The sequence below is a fragment of the Podarcis pityusensis genome (genome assembly GCF_964106645.2).
Source record: "Podarcis pityusensis genome assembly, chromosome: 11".
Classification (NCBI taxonomy): domain Eukaryota; kingdom Metazoa; phylum Chordata; class Lepidosauria; order Squamata; family Lacertidae; genus Podarcis; species Podarcis pityusensis.
In genome coordinates this window covers 597909-613334 of record NC_138036.1, presented here as the reverse complement: position 1 = coordinate 613334, position 15426 = coordinate 597909, and the positions used below count along the sequence as shown (strand labels likewise).

Here is a 15426-nt window from a genome sequence, read left to right as displayed (position 1 = left end):
TCTGGCGGTTTAGGTGCACCCTAGAGCGGCATGGGATGGGCAGAGACCCCAAAGGCTGGGAATAGGAGGAGGAGGAGGAGGAGGGGGTCTCCGTGGCACTTTGACCTCAGGCTTTTTGCAAAGAAGGTGCCACTGGCCTGGAGGTCTTTGAGTTGATAGTACAGTGCTCCCTTGGGATGGCAATGGCCCCCCAAGGGCAGCCTCCCTCCCTGCAGCTGCTCTCCTGAGCCATCCCAGTTCAGGGCTGCTGGTGCAAAGGCCGGGGGGGGGGGCAGACCCAGGACATTTCAGAATGGAAACTGAAAAGAAGGTTAAGCAGGCAAAGGTGGGAATGCTTAAACTATAGATGTTTCTGTGTCTTCATCAAGCAGCACTGGATTAAGACCTTCAAAGGCCCTAAGCACATAAAAGATTTTGTTGCCCCCCCCCCATATATCTAATTCAAAATACAAACAAGAACAAACCCTCAAATGAAATTTTATTTTTCGAAATGAAACAAAACCTACAGTGAGATGGAAAATAATGTTCATTTCTGTGCATTTGTATTTGAAAACTTTTCTCTTACTTGTTGTTTATGAATAGATGTTATTAGGATTTATACAGGGAAATACAAAACTTAATGTCATATCTCTGGGGTTTTTGGTCCAAATCAAAATATTGATTTGGATTCAATAAAACTCGTAGAGAAAAAGAAATGCAGGAAATATAGAAAGGCAGAGAGGGAGATAAAGAAGAAATAGACAAGAGATTTAAAAGGTGGGAGAATAATAAAGTTCAAAAGTTAAAGAACTTCCAATTCTTCATTTGACTGCTGTATATAAGCAATACAGTCATACCTCATGTTGTGTCCGCTTCAGGTTGCGTTTTTTTTGGGTTGCGGACTGCCGAAACCTGAAAGTACCAGAACAGGTTACTTCCGGGTTTCGGCAGTCACGCATGCACAGAAGCGCTACATTGCGCTTTGCAGAAGCACAGAAGCGCAACCTGTGCATGCACAGACGCGCAAACACGGGTTGCGAATGCTGCGGGTTGCGAAGGTGCATCCTGCGCAGAGCACGTTCGCAATCCGAGCATCCACTGTATTCACATCCCTACAAAGCTACTTTCTATAAGCAAATATTATCTTCCATCCTCAAATGCAAATGCCATTATTTCAAAACATCTATGAGAAGTTTCCAGTCTCCCATAAATGTTAAGAATGACTTTTCTCTGCTTAAGCATGCCGGTTTTTCCATCTCAGCCATTCTCCCATTACTGGTAGTGACGAGTCCTTCCATCTCTGTGCATATAAAAGTCTCGCCCCTGGAATTGAAGCAAAGCTCCAGAGAACTTTTCTAACTGTATAGCTGGAAGTCCCACTTCCGGTGAGCTCAGGCGGTGTGCTAGGAGCCTCTTCTCTGCACTCCTGCTGGAAGAGATAGTTGGGTGGCACTTATGGCGGCTAGGAAGCATTTCCTCCTACTTTTTCTAATTGCTAAGCCTGCGCTCAGATCCTCAAAACTAACCTTATGTCACACATCCGCTTCTGTACTTAGTAGAGATGAGGCACCTAGTCTGCCTCGTTGCAGAGTTCTTCTGTTGGGATTTTTAATGTACAGCAATTGTGACCATTAATGTTGAAAATCTGGCAATGGGAAATTTCTGTGGTGCCCCCTTCCTTTGATGACCCAAGCACAAGCTTCTTTTGCTGAATGCTTAATCCAGCCCTGCTTTCCAGGCTGAACCCATAGGGTATGGCGCGCTGAACCCCGATATTCCCCCAACAGCTGCCTCTCGCGTTATTTCTGTCGTTCTCTGATCCGCCTACTGGTCTTGACTTCCTTCTCCCCTTCCAGGCTGCCCTCTGGCTGGCTGAGCCTGGACCGCTCCGTGCTGCAGCTGATGGCACAGACAGTGGGGGCCACGGTGTGGAGAGAAGCTTCCTCGGAGCCTGAGCGGCTGGCACCGGACCCTCCTCCCGCACATCCCAAGCAGCCACTGCCGGACAGGGGAGGCTCCCCCGAGACACCATGGTGAGGGATACTGCGGGGCCAACAGGGGGTCGGGGTGGGGGCAGCCACAGGGCTGGGGGGCCAGGGTCTGTCTCAAGGATGCTCAAGCTAGAAGGCTTTTGGGGGGAGTTTCTCAGAGGCCCGGGACCTCCCCCCTCTGGGACCCCTCAGGCTTGTGGTCCTGGCAACCAGTCCAAGGGGGTCTCATGGAAAGCCCTGCAGGGGTGAGAACTGAGCCCGCGGCTTGGGCAGGGAGCAGAGGCCTGGATCTCTTGGGGGGGTGAGGGGGCTGGGCTCAAAAGCAACCTCAGGTGAGGGATGGAGAGCATTTGTGACCCTCAGGGTGCTGATAGACACCCCCCCCCATGAAGCCAGGAGACTGGTGAGAGTGAGAGTGCAGAGATGCTTGAGGTTGCTCAACCCATCATAGTCCTTCTCTCTGACAAGCTTCCTTTATGGTTTGCCCCCAGGCCTTGTGGCCGATGGAAGTGGCCCCAGAGGCAGCTGGTGGGCTGTGGCCGTTGTGCCCTGTGGGAGAGGAGGACCCCTCGTCTGTGGAGAACCCCCCCATGCTGCCCCACTGCCCCTCCTCCAACAGTCGGTGGTGACCATGCAATCCCGGAATGTCACAGTTGGAAGGGAGCCCCGGGGAACATCTAGTCCAGCCCCTACCAGGCAGAAATCACAGCTGAAAGAGTAGGGGCCCCCAACCCCTCCAGCCCCTGAAGGACCAGGTGTGCAGCCCGGGAGTCATTTTGGACTCACAGCTGTCCATGGAGGCGCAGGTCAATTCTGTGTCCAGGGCAGCTGTTTACCAGCTCCATCTGGTACGCAGGATGAGACCCTACCTGTCTCGCCAGAGTGGTGCATGCTCTAGTTATCTCCTGCTTGGACTACTGCAATGCGCTCTACGTGGGGCTACCTTTGAAGGTGACTCGGAAACTACAATTAATCCAGAATGCAGCAGCCAGACTGGTGACTGGGAGTGGCCGCCGAGACCACATAACACCGGTCTTGAAAGACCTACACTGGCTCCCAGTACGTTTCCGAGCACAATTCAAAGTGTTGGTGCTGACCTTGAAATCCCTAAACAGCCTCGGTCCAGTAGACCTGAAGGAGCGTCTGCACCCCCATCGTTCTGCCCGGACACTGAGGTCCAGCGCCTTCTGGTGGTTCTCTCCCTGCGAGAAGCCAATTTACAGGGAACCAGGCAGAGGGCCTTCTCGGTAGTGGCGCCCGCCCTGTGGAACGCCCTCCAACCAGATGCCAAAGAAATAAACAACTATCTGACTTTTGGAAGGCAACTGAAGGCAGCCCTGTTTAGGGAGTTTTTAATGTTTGATTCTATTTTTCATATTCTGTTGGAAGCCGCCCAGAGTGGCCGGGAAAACCCAGCCAGATTGGCAGGGTATAAATAATCTATTATTTTTGTTGTTGCAGGGCATAAATAATCAATTGTTTGTCAGTGTTTGAAAAAAGAAAAGGTTCTGACCTCCTTTTCGCTCCTTTGCCTAGTCCTCAGACCTTATTTGGCACAAAGAGTCCTTAAGAAAGAGTACTTTGCTGAACGCTGCTTTTATCCTTAAAAAGTCTTCTTCTCCAACCACGACCGACAGCTTTTATAAACACCAAACGCAACCAGCTTTCTACCCTCCAACCAACCCACACCACACTAACATTGACCACTCTCTATATACAAGTATAATTTGGTGAACGGTTGCATGAGTCATTGTAGGTCGCTGACTCCTGCTGACTTAGTTCTTTTAGCATTCAAGAAACAGCAGCCAATATTTTAGCCGTGACGTTGTTGTTGTTGTTGTTCCCTCCCGACCCCCTCCTTCCCTCCGCAGCGAGGTCAAGGCCCTGTGCCACCACATTGCCACGGAGGCTGGGCAGCTGAGCTTCCAGAAGGGCGACGTCCTGCGCGTGGTGGGCAAGGTGGACGCCGACTGGCTGCGCTGCAGGCGAGGGGCAGAGAGCGGCTTGGTGCCCATCATGTACGTCACCCACATGGAGGATGAGGACTACTGACGGGGGCCGGGGGCGGCCGGGGAAGCCCAGAGAAGCACAGACCCACGGAGCCCGGCCGTGCCCCCCCAGCAGGACAGTGTGGGGCGCACAGGCGCCTCCTCCTCCTCCTCCTGATCCCGTCTCCCGATCTCCTCGCTGTGAAGGAATCTCAGAAGTCACTGCTGCTCTCCGCCTTCGCCCCCTGTCCTGCCAGGGGTCTCCTGTTGCCAAGTGTCATTGCTGTGCATGCTCCTCTCCTCTCTTGCCCCCTTCCCCCCCCAACAAGGAACTCTTCACCTGCTTCGCCTCCAGGGCTCGTCCGGCACAGACCTTCGGCCGCCAGGACTGCCGCTTTGTGTTGCAGGGGGTGGACTGGATGGCCCTTGGAGCCCCCCCCTTCCTAAATAGGGCGGTGCAGCCACCCCCCAGCATGCATTGCTCCGCCTCCATCTCCGGGTGGGGGGGCGCTTTCCTGCAAGCTGCCCCCGGTGGCGGCAGGTGGCATTGCAGGCGGCCCTGCCGTAGACATGCCCCCTCTAGAACTGTGTGCTAACATATATTAACACCCTCCATTGCATCTTGTGGCCCCCGCCACACCGCAGGGGCAGCCGGTGGGAAGGGACCTGTGCCCCGGGGAAGGGGCATCTAGCTTCAGAGGGAGGGAGGGAGGGGGTGGGTGGGGTCCCCCCCAAGGGAAAATAATCCCGCCCATGTGTCTGTGTGTCTGTGTAGTGGTTTGGTAGGGGTCCACGGCCGTTCTGTGTTAGAAGTAGGCTCAACGGTGGGCAATGCCCACAAAGGGGAATCAAGGGTGGTGGGCAGAGGGCGGCCCTTCCAGCCGCAAGGGGCTGTCCCCCCCCCACAGGGTCCAGGGTCCTGACCCAGCAGCAGAAGGGCACTGCTGGGGTCCCCAGAGGACATCCAGGTGGTGCTGGTGAAACTGCCTGCCCGTGTCTGTAACAGGGTGGGTGGGAGAAGGGTTTTCTCTGGGGTTAGGGGCTCCTCACCATTCTCCCTTTCCGTTGGGGGGTGGGGCGGGATGGGGGTCCTGGTCTCCCGTGTCTCCCCCCCCCCCCCCCGTGTAGCCAGAGGGCAGTGTTATTGCCAAGACCAGCTAGTCGGTCGGTCAGTATTGAGGGGCTGGGCTGGGGGGTCCTGCCTTGCCCTCCCCCCAAGGGGTGGCTGCTGTTGCGAAGTCAGAGGCTCCTGCGGAAAAAGGCGCCATGTTTAATTTGTACTTCCGGCGTTAGAACAGGGTGTCTCGCCTTTATTTATTTCTTTATTTATGACGCATATTAATAAAAAAAGGTGCTGATTAAAGAGCTCCTCTCCGTTGCAGAGACGGTCGATACACCCACCCACTTCCTGCGCAGGGACCTCAGGATTGGGACCCCCCCCCCCCCGGATGGACTCTGAAGCCAGGAGTGGAGGAAAGCTATGGGCTGGCTCCTCCACCTGGCGGAGCCTGCAGGGAAGTTCTGGATATTGCAGGCCTTGACGCAACTCCTTGAGGTGCTAGAATAAAAGATTAATTGGAGATCCATTGGAGGATAGAGAAAAATAAGGTTGAAGACAAAAAGGAGGGACAAAGTGGGTTGGGGGGCAGCAGCTGCCCTTTGCCCAGCACCCAAGTGATGCCCTTGGCATAGAATCAGAGAATTGTAGAGTTAGAGGGAACGTCAAATGTCCTCTAGCCCAACCTTCAAGGCAGGGATCGCAACTCAAGAATCCATGATGGATGGCCACCCAACCTCTGCCTGAAAACCTCCAAGGAAGGAGAGGCCCCCACCTTCCGAAAGAGACTTCCACTGTCCAACAGCTCTTATTGTCAGAAAGTAAGAGGGGAAAAGAAAGTCTTCCTCCATTTTGGGGGGCAAAACCAATGTTTCTTTCCCCTTCCCGAGTTGTAGAAGAAGCAACTCTTGACCAGTGCTTCTGGAGCAGACTTCAGGAAGAATCAGAGAGACTTCTGCTGTGATTTCTGTGTTGCAGGAGGGTTGGGCTACATGACGCTCCCAGCTTTCAGATCCCATGATTGTGATTCTCCCGTCCCCTTTCCCTCTCCTTCCCCTCTCCAGGGTGCTCTGGCCCAGGGCGTCAAAGGTGAGCTGGCCATAGGTGTGGCCAAACTGGAACATGCCCTGGTTGATATTATCTAAGTCTTATACATGCCCTGTAGGCCTCAGCCCCACATGCCACATTCCCCTCTCCCAAACTGCGCGGGGCGGACCCTCTTCTTAAGACTGCCTTGCACCCGGTCATTTCAGGCTCCCTGGCCCAGGGTGGTCCTCTCCCAGAGAGGCAGCTGGTCTGGCAAGAGGAAGGCTGGCGGGTGAAAATGCTTCTCCAAAGGGTGTTTCTGGGCTTCCCAGAACCTGACTGAACCCTCTGGGACAACTGGGACCTTCCTGAGAAACAGACCCCATAGATTCAAAGAGCTGGGGGGACCAGAAGGCTGTCGGGTCCACACACCCCCAGTCCAGAATAGGGAGCTGCCCGTCCACTGGCATCCTTTCATCCCCCCACCCCAAAAAAGTCCCACCATGGATCCTTTGTCTGAGGAAGAGGGGGAGCTGAAGGGGGTCCTCTTCCATCCTGGCTGTCGGTTTCCCTTCCTTACACCACACACACAAAACAAGGGGGCAGAAGTGGCTCCTGGGGGGGGGGGGAGTCCAGAGAGGGCGGGGCATCATGGCTGCCCATCCAGCACCTGCTTCTCCAGGGTGCTCTGGCCCAGGGCGTCAAAGGTGAGCTGGCCGTAGGTGTGGCCAAACTGGAACTTGTAACCTGCAAGGAGACACAATGAGGCCTGAATGGAGAAAGGGGGCCCCTTCGCTGCGATTCCTGCCTTTCGGGGTTGGGCTGGATGAGCCTTGGAGGTCCCTTCCAACTCTGCCATGCCCGCCGCTGCCTCTTCCCCCAGACCAGAGCATTTGAGGAAGAGTGGCAAAGACTTTCAGGAAGCTGGAGCAGAAGGTGAGACCCCTCCAGGCCTCCAGTGAAAATAGGGACGTCCCATTCCATAAGGGTAATTTGACTATTTATACCCCACCCATCTGACTGGGTTGGCCCAGCCACTCTAGGCAGCTTCCAACATATATAAAAACAGAATAAAACATCAAACATTTTAAAAACCTTCCCTATACAGGATTGCCTTCAGATGGCTCGGGGGTCAGATAACTCCATAAAAAGGTAAAGGGACCCCTGACCATTAGCTCCAGTCACGGACGACTCTGGGGTTGCAGCGCTCATCTCACTTTATTGGCCAAGGGAGCCAGCATACAGCTTCCGGGTCATGTGGCCAGCATGACTAAGCCGCTTCTGGCGAACCAGAGCAGCGCACGGAAACGCCGTTTACCTTCCCGCCGGAGTGGTACCTATTTATCTACTTGCACTTGGGCGTGCTTTCGAACTGGTGGTATCCCCACCCAAACAATGCCATACAGCTGTGGGACAGCCAGCTGGCCTAGATCAACCCCTCATTTGGGGCACCTCATCACAGCTTTGAAAGGTCTATAAAGTTTACCTCTCCCTGCAATGAGCATATTTTGAAGAAGACCCCCCCCCCCATCCTAGCAGATGTGAGGTTCCATAAGAACATAAGGAGAGTGCTGGATCCGGCCAATGGCGCATCCACTCCACCCTCCCTTTCTCACAGGTGCCAACCAGATGCCCGTTATGGGAGACCCACAAGCAGGATTCGAGCCCAAGAGCAGCCCTCTCCTCCTCTGTGGAGGCAAGAGCCTAGTCCTCATGGCCAGCGGCCCTGGAAGAATTTTCCTCCCTGGACTGGTCCAAGCCTTTGTGGCAGCTCCTCTTCCTCAGGTGTCTCCACGGTCAAGCCAGGTCTCCGTGGGTTGCAGCACCCAGGGAGGAGAAGAGCGTGCACAGGTGGGGCAGCCCCCCAGCTCACCTGGAACGTAGCCCCTGTAGTGGGGCAGGAGGCCTGTGTCTGTGGGGTAGGTCTTTGTCAGCGGAGGGAGGGCATCGCCACCTTTCTGGGCATCGCAGCTGCTTCCAGAAGGCCCTTGCCTCTGCCTCCATCGCATCCGGTCGAACTCTGCCAGAGCCCGGCGGGTGATGACTGGGTAGCTTGCCCCAATCAGGTACTGGGCGCGAGGGATGAATCCAGTGAAGCCTGCGTTGCAGGAGTTGAGAGACTTAGACCCACCACCAAAGCCCACCCCCCCTCCAGAGCTGGTGGGGTGTAGTATTATTATTTTACAACGTAAAAACACAAAACTGTAACTGAATACTAAAAAGACTACACCTCTCCAGTCATATTTAAAAGGCCATGGATTGTTTCATCAGCCCGAGGCCTTGTTATAGAGCAAAGTTTTCACCTGGCATCTAAAGATCTGCAAGGAAGGTGCCCTGGGGAGAGCTTCCGACAAATGGAGCCAAATGTGACCCCGGTGTGTAACCTCCTGCTTGCCAAGTATCAGCTGAGGGGCTTGAAGGCTCCTCCCAGTTGCTCCTTGGCAAGGAGAGAGCCTTTCAAATTGGGCACCAGATGCCCGCCCCACGGGGTTTCCTTCCACTTGAGAGCTCCCAGTCAGAGTCCCCGAGAGCAGCCAATCCCTGCCCAAGGCAGCAGGTTTTGAACTCGGACCCTTTGGCCAGAGGTCCTCCTTTGCAGCCCCACCCACCTGTCCAACTGGAGGTGTGCAGGCCAAGAGAGATTCTGATCCAGCCCTGATCCAAGGGCTAAATGTGACGTTAAAAGCATTGCTCCATTTACTTTACAGGGGCTTGCTCTGTTTTTTGAAGGATGAAAATAGCAACAGGTGGGGGTGGTGGAGGAGAATGAGCAAGGTCACACTGCACCTGGAGGGGAAGGTACCCCTAACCCACCCACCCCCACCCCCACATCTGCCAGAGGTGCTTCTTGCATTGGGAGAAGATTCCTCAGCCTGGATGGGGGCAGGTGAGCCTCACCTGAGATGAAGTGCCTCTGTGGGTTGCTGTCTTCCAGAGAGTAGGGTGATCCCTGGGGCCGGAAGGCATAGCGAGACACATATGGGGCGGCAGCTTTTGACACGGCGGCCAGGGGGGTCTTGCACTTGGGGGGGAGGCTCTGTGGGCACCAGGAGGGTCAGAGTCAGGCCCAGGCAGGCGTCTCTTTGCTGATTTTATTAAAACCCTTTGCAGCCACTTTCCATTTCAAAGAAACATCAAGGCATAGGAGACGGGGAAGGAGGGGGGACTTTAAGGCCCCTCCCTAGATATAGATAGATAGATAGATAGATAGATAGATAGATAACCTGGGAGCCTCACAGACATGGCCCTAGCAGATTCAAGAGGGATGTGGGGCCCCAGACCTTGCTACCCACTTATCTATTCACTTACTAATTTTTTTAAAAAATTATATACTGCTTGATCATAAAGAAGAAAGCCTTAAAGCAGTTTATGAACAGACAAGCCAAGAAAATGGGGGGGGGGGGGAAGGAATGCAACAATATACTGTCAAAAGAGTTAAAATGCTAAAAACAGATTAAAATGCACACCAACTTTCTAAGCATCTGGATAAGCTTGCCTAAACAAGAATGTTCTCAGCAGATGCCTCATAGGGGCCAGACCAGGCACCTGCTCGGTATCAAGAGGCAGGGAGTTCCAAAGTGCAGGTGTCAAGTTCTTACGAATATGGAGCGGGCATTATGTGGCACCTGCGGTGGTGCCCATTCCGCCAGTTGAAGGGGCCAAGTCTATACCCTCCAGCATTTCTCTGATGAAAATCAGGGGCATCCTAAGGAAAAGGGGACATTCTGGGATCAAATTCCAGGATGGCTTCTCTAAATTGGGGATGTCCCTGGAAAAGAGGGACACTCGGGGGGGGGGTGATTGATTGATTGATTGATTGATTGATTGATTGATTGAATTTATATACTGCCCTATACCTGGAGGTCTCAGGGCGGCTCACAGAAAAGATTGCAATATATAAAATCAAAATAAGAACAATAACTCAATAACACCCCCCCGAAAAGAGCCACATTTTATTGTGCATGTGGGGGGGGGGAGGAGGCAACCTCATAGGTAAACTGGTCCCAAGTTGCAAATGAGATGCACGTGCTGGAAGACCAGCCAGCAGCCCCCTGACCCATTGGAGACCCTGGAGAGGTGATGCCAGTCAGTCTAGGCCAGAGGGTGCCCACCTGGTGCCCTCCAGATGTGTGGGGCTGGTGGAGTTCAAAACACCAGTGACGGTGCTTCTTTCTAAGTTTGCGCCTGCATACAAGTGTTAGCACATGCGAATCTCATGCAGGTTTTTTTTTGGTGACATGTAAGTGCCCCCTCCCGGCTGCCACACTTGCCCACGAAAGGGCTTGACCCTCAGGTGTGCCACGTACGTGAGACTCCGGCTTGGTGTCCTTTGGAGACTCCCCTCCGGCCGCCTTCCAGGCCTCCCGCTGCCCAGCTCCCCTCAGCAGCTGCCGGGCAAACTCGCTCCTGGCCTCCTTGCAGATCTCGCTGTAGGTCTTGGCAAAGTGGTTTTGGGCCCGAGGGATGAATCCTGCCAGGACACAAGACGTGTTTGAACAGCCCAGGCAGCATAGGGTGAAGGGGGGAGAGTGTCGGGGGGGGGTGAGATGGAAAAGGAGGGGGCTTGGGTCAGGTGTGGAGGAAGGGCAAAGCGGCTGGCAGGGTTGGCAGGCAGAGTAAGTCAGGGAGACAGCCCCTAGCATTTAATCTTACTGTCTCCCAAGACAGACGGACACTCACTCTGAGACCTGCTGATTAAGGGCAAGATACAAGTAGCCTCAAGAAAAATATGCAGCCTCCTCGTGAGCAAGAGAGCTCCACACCTTCCCCCTGAGAAAGGAAGCTCTCCACTGCCCCTGCTGCATTTTCCTGGTCTTGGGGAGTATTCTGGGGGGGGACCAGAGCATGTGCCCCATTCTCTGCTTTGCTTTATCTATGAGTATGTGTGAGGGGCTGACCCAGACTTCAGCCTGAGCTACGGGCGGGAAGAGCCGCAGCAGTCCTGGCTGGCACCTCTGACTCTTGTCTCTCTCTGGCCCTCGGGCTGCTTATTTCATAAAATTTGCACACGGCTTGTTTGTAAAAAAGCAGCAACCTCAAAGGGGCTTATGAAAACGACAAATCAATAAAATAATCAATGAGAAAAATTAATGACAGAATTACAAAGGACTAAAAACAGATTAAGGACTTGGCTACATTAGTAAGGAAACAAGTATTTGAATGCGCTATATACATGCAACACCAGATGGTGCCAGAGAGCAGGAAATTTAAAAACACAGATTTCCATAGATATTTTTTTCTTTTGTTAAAACGATCTGTTTTCTGACTTATTTATAGTGTTTTCCTCCTGTGTTTAGATCCATCCTAATACTCTCGCCAACTTTCTAAGCATCTGGCTAGGCTCCTCTCGGGGTTTCTTCCCACTTAACTTTCACCCCGCTCTTACCAGAGAGATTTCTGTGCTTTAAAGCTCTGTGTCCAAGCTGTGTTCTTTGTTTCCCCCTGGAATTTCCCCCGCCAAAACCCGCTCTTTAAAGCAGAAGCACAACCAACAAAAATCTGGGTTTTGCCCTCCTTACCCCTTGCTCCGATTCAGTGGTAAAGGGTTTTCGAGGGGAAAGTGCAGAGGAGAGTTAAGTGGGCATAAGCCCTAAACAAAAATCGTTTTTAGCAGGAGTCAAGAACAGTACAGTGAAACCTCCTGCCTGGTTTTTCCATCCCACCCTTCCTCCCAGAGGAGACCAGGGTGGTAATCCAGGGCCTGCCCTCCATCCCCTCGGGGGCCACAGCCATCTGCCTCTGGCCCCTTTGAGCCTCCCCTCCCTGCCAGCCGCTGCTGCAGCCCAGACCTGACTGAGGGGACCTCCTGCGCGCGCTCTCTCTCCCCGGAGTTTACCTGTGTAACCTGGGATGGTTCTGCAGCCAAGCAGGGGGAGCTTTCCTCCGCTCTCGTTCTGCTCCGGAGGCGCCTCTGTGTCTCTGGGGGAGCAGTTGGGCTGCAGGAGCAGCCGGCCAGAGTGATCCGCCTCGGGGCTAGTGAGCAGCTGCGAGGTCAGTTTCCCATAAGTCTGGCCCAGCATGAACTTGTAACGGGGGCAGTACCCGCCATAGCTGCAAGGGGGGCAGGAGAGCGTCAGGGGCAAGGGAACGTAGCAATCATGGAACACAAGTATGTGGGACAAGAAGCTACAGTTAGAACTGGATATGGAACAACTGATTGGTTCAAAACTGGGAAAGGAGTACGACAAGGCTGTATATTGTCTCCCTGCTTATTTAACTTATATGCAGAAGTCATCATGTGAAAGGCTGGGCTGGATGAATCCCAAACCGGAATTAAGACTGCCAGAAGAAATAGCAACAAACGCAGATATGCAGATGACACAACCTTCATGGCAGAAAGTGAGGAGGAATTAAAGAACCTTTTAATGAGGGTGAAAGAGGAGAGCGCAAAATATGGTCTGAAGCTCAACATCAAAAAAAAAAACGAAGATCATGGCCACTGGGCCCATCACCTCCTGGCAAATAGAAGGGGAAGAAATGGAGGCAGTGAGAGATTTTACTTTCTTGTGCTCCATGATCACTGCAGATGGTGACAGCAGTCATGAAATTAAAAGACGCCTGCTCCTTGGGAGAAAAGCAATGACAAACCTAGACAGCATCTTAAAAAGCAGAGACATCACCTTGCCAACAAAGGTCCGTATAGTTCAAGCTATGGTTTTCCCAGTAGTGATGTATGGAAGTGAAACCTGGACCATCAAGAAGGCTGATCGCCAAAGAATGGATGCTTTCGAATTCTGGTGCTGGAGGAGACTCTTGAGAGTCCCACGGACTGCAAGAAGATCAAACCTCTCCATTGTGAAGGGAATCAGCCCTGAGTTCTCACTGGAAGGACAGATCCTGAAGCTGAGGCTCCAAGACTTTGGCCACCTCATGAAAAGAGAAAACTGCCCGGAAAAGACCCTGATGTTGGGAAAGATGGAGGGCACAAGGAGAAGGGGAGGACAGAGGACGAGATGGTGGGACAGTGTTCTCGAAGCTACCAGCATGAGTTTGACCAAACTGCGGGAGGCAGTGGAAGACAGGAGTGTCTGGCGTGCTCTGGTCCAGGGGGGTCACGAAGAGGCAGACACGACTAAACGACTAAACATCAACAAAACACAAGACTGTCGCTGGATCAGGCCAAAGTCCCATCTAGCCCTGCATCCTGTTCGGTTCCTGGGTGACCCTCCCCTCCCCAGGTTTCCTGCCGGGTTGCTATAGCAGCTGCTGTACACAGAGAGGGTAGCGAGAGAAGCGCAGCCTGGTGGAGCTGCGCGGACGAGGAACGGGTGGGGGGGAGGAGAGAAGGGTTGCTGTGCTGCCAGCTCCCCCCCCCCCCCGCATTGTGATTCCTTCCCCCACCGAGCAGAAATCCTGCCAAAGGGGACCCTTTCCCTCTCCTGGTGTCAAGAAGAAGCCGCACCGATTCCACACACCTAGACACCTGCGCACCGATTCCACACACCTAGACATAGGTGCCAACTCCCTGGGTGCCCAAGCACCCACGAAACTCTCCATGAAGGGGCCAGGCAACCACAAATTTCAACGCTTCGTGGCGCCCCCGGCACCCACGGTTGCAGGGCCACGTTGGCACTCCTGCGCCCCCACAGACCCGCAAGGGTGTGAAGAGACACAGGTATATAGCCTGATCCTCACGCGCAGGAAGAGAGACGCTGGAGAAAGGGCAGTGCCACAACTCACTGGGCTCTCAGGATGTTCTTCTGCCGGCTGCAACCTCTGCACTTACCCGGGGATGTAGTGCGGCTCCGGGGTCATCAGAATCTGGCTAGCCTTGGGGGCGAAAACTGTGGCCATGACCCGTGTCGGCTCTCCGTGTCTGCCCAGGAAGGAGCGCAGAGCCAGGACGGGAAAGTGCTCGCGGTGTGATCTGGAAGGGCAGGAGGCGGAGAGGTGGAGCCTGTGCCCAGGGAAACTTGAAGCGCAGAGAAACACAGCCGGCCTGCAAGGCAGAGGGACAAAAGCAAGCAACACCCCCCTCCCTCCAACTTGGGGGGGGGAGGAGAAAGGGCAGCAGGGGAGTCTCCTCGGCCCCTTGGTCTTTGCCTCACTTCAGCTCAGGCGCAGCAACTGCTGGAGATGTGCGGAAGGGGAACGGGCGGTGGCATACAGTGGGCAAGGTGCCAGGTAGGGCTCTGAGTGCCCACTACCCCAGCCATCTGGGCCCTGGACTCCTCCTATGGTCCTGGGCAGAAGGATGCTGATTAAAATGCCCTCTGTTCTCACGCTGAGCTTTTTCAAGGGAAAACAGGCAGTGCCAGGGAGCTGTCTGGCACAGCCACCTCCGAACAGCAAATCTTGGGCAAGCAAGGGGGTGGCTTGGCCTGGCTTCATCCTGGCCGAGTGGGAGGATTGGAACCCTGGTCTCTCCCAGGTCCTGGGCCCCACACTCTAACCACTACACTCCGGCTTTGTGAGTTAGAGGCAGGAGATGACCCTTCTCTCTCTCTCTCTCCCTCTAACTCCCCACTACCACCACTGTTATGTATTGAGTTGAATAGGATCCAAAATGCAGCAGTCTGATCGGTCCTAGAACAACAGGATCCAGAATGCAGCAGTCTGATTGGTCCACAGGAGGCACCCAATCCAGCTCCTGGTGGAAGGGAATCTGCAACTTGATTGGCCTACAGGAGAATCCCGGAATTAGCCAATCACGTGGGGCCCATTGTGTAAATAATGTACATAAGGCAAACATTCTGGGGGAACTTCCATTCCTCCTCACCACTGTGAGCTGAATAAAGAGCATGAAATCCACTCTCGACTCAGAGTATATTTCAACCACCCAGCCTGGCTACTTTCCATAGGTGTGGAACAAGCTGTGCCCCATGGGCTCCTTCCAGATTTAAGGACCACTTCCACTCAGGACCAGTCTCAGGGTCTTTCCAGGCTGGGACCTTGGAGGGCACCTCCCTTGGGCTCAGTTGGGCAGCGTGCCCAACCCGGCTACCTACCTGAACCCTCCTTGTGGTTTGGAAACTCAAGGATGGATGGATGCATTCTGACCCCTGCAGACCAAACTAATGCAGCAGCGGGAGGGGGGGGGGAATAACGTGGGGAAAATAATATGCTTTAAATGGGTAGCAGGTTCACAAAGCAAGGAATGTTGGAACTGCTCTGTGCCCAAGGCCAGCAATGTCATATTGGGAGCAGCCAGTAGGATTTATATATATATATATTTAATCATTTTTATTGATTTTCCAATAGAAAACATCCAATTAAATATCCGATCATAATACTTCAATTAAAAACTAAAAAACTAAATAAAAAAGATCAAATTATAGTCCAAATCGTATTTATTAATTTCTTGGGGCTCCCCACGGTCTGGATCTCTGGAGCATATCTCCGCATCTTAGTCCTGCTTCTCCTTGTCGTTTCCACATTTTCCACA

The 15426-nt window shown here is 53.6% G+C and overlaps 2 protein-coding genes across 5 annotated transcripts in view; one reads left to right on the top strand and one right to left on the bottom strand.

Annotated features, from left to right (window-relative positions):
• Positions 1–5321, top strand: part of RUSC2 (RUN and SH3 domain containing 2) — a 60592-nt gene extending 55271 nt beyond the window's left edge. For all 4 annotated transcript variants that reach the window (XM_080973380.1, XM_080973382.1, XM_080973379.1 and 1 more), the window contains 2 exons: positions 1836–2012; positions 3842–5321. In XM_080973380.1, the coding sequence (XP_080829506.1) occupies positions 1836–2012; positions 3842–4022 (358 nt within the window). In that variant the 3' untranslated portion in view covers positions 4023–5321. The remainder of the gene's footprint in view (positions 1–1835; positions 2013–3841) is intronic.
• CIMIP2B (ciliary microtubule inner protein 2B) lies at positions 5228–15031 on the bottom strand. The gene is made up of 6 exons (XM_080973651.1): positions 13768–15031; positions 11878–12092; positions 10349–10512; positions 8940–9078; positions 7915–8139; positions 5228–6788 (listed from the first exon to the last, which is right to left on the bottom strand). Exons 1-6 carry the CDS (start codon positions 13833–13835, stop codon positions 6691–6693), a joined length of 909 nt encoding a protein of 302 aa, XP_080829777.1. The 5' UTR covers positions 13836–15031; the 3' UTR covers positions 5228–6690.
• Between the last annotated feature and the right edge of the window lie 395 nt (positions 15032–15426).

Bases quoted from the DNA above. Each gene is read 5' to 3' on its own strand.
- CIMIP2B (XM_080973651.1), bottom strand. From the start codon at position 13,835: ATGGCCACAGTTTTCGCCCCCAAGGCTAGCCAGATTCTGATGACCCCG. The intron at 9,079-10,348 runs GTACGTGGCACA...TGGTGCCCACAG, and splicing joins ACACCAAGCCGGAGTCTCAC to AGCCTCCCCCCCAAGTGCAA. The intron at 8,140-8,939 runs GTGAGGCTCACC...CCTGCAACGCAG, and splicing joins ACAGAGGCACTTCATCTCAG to GCTTCACTGGATTCATCCCT.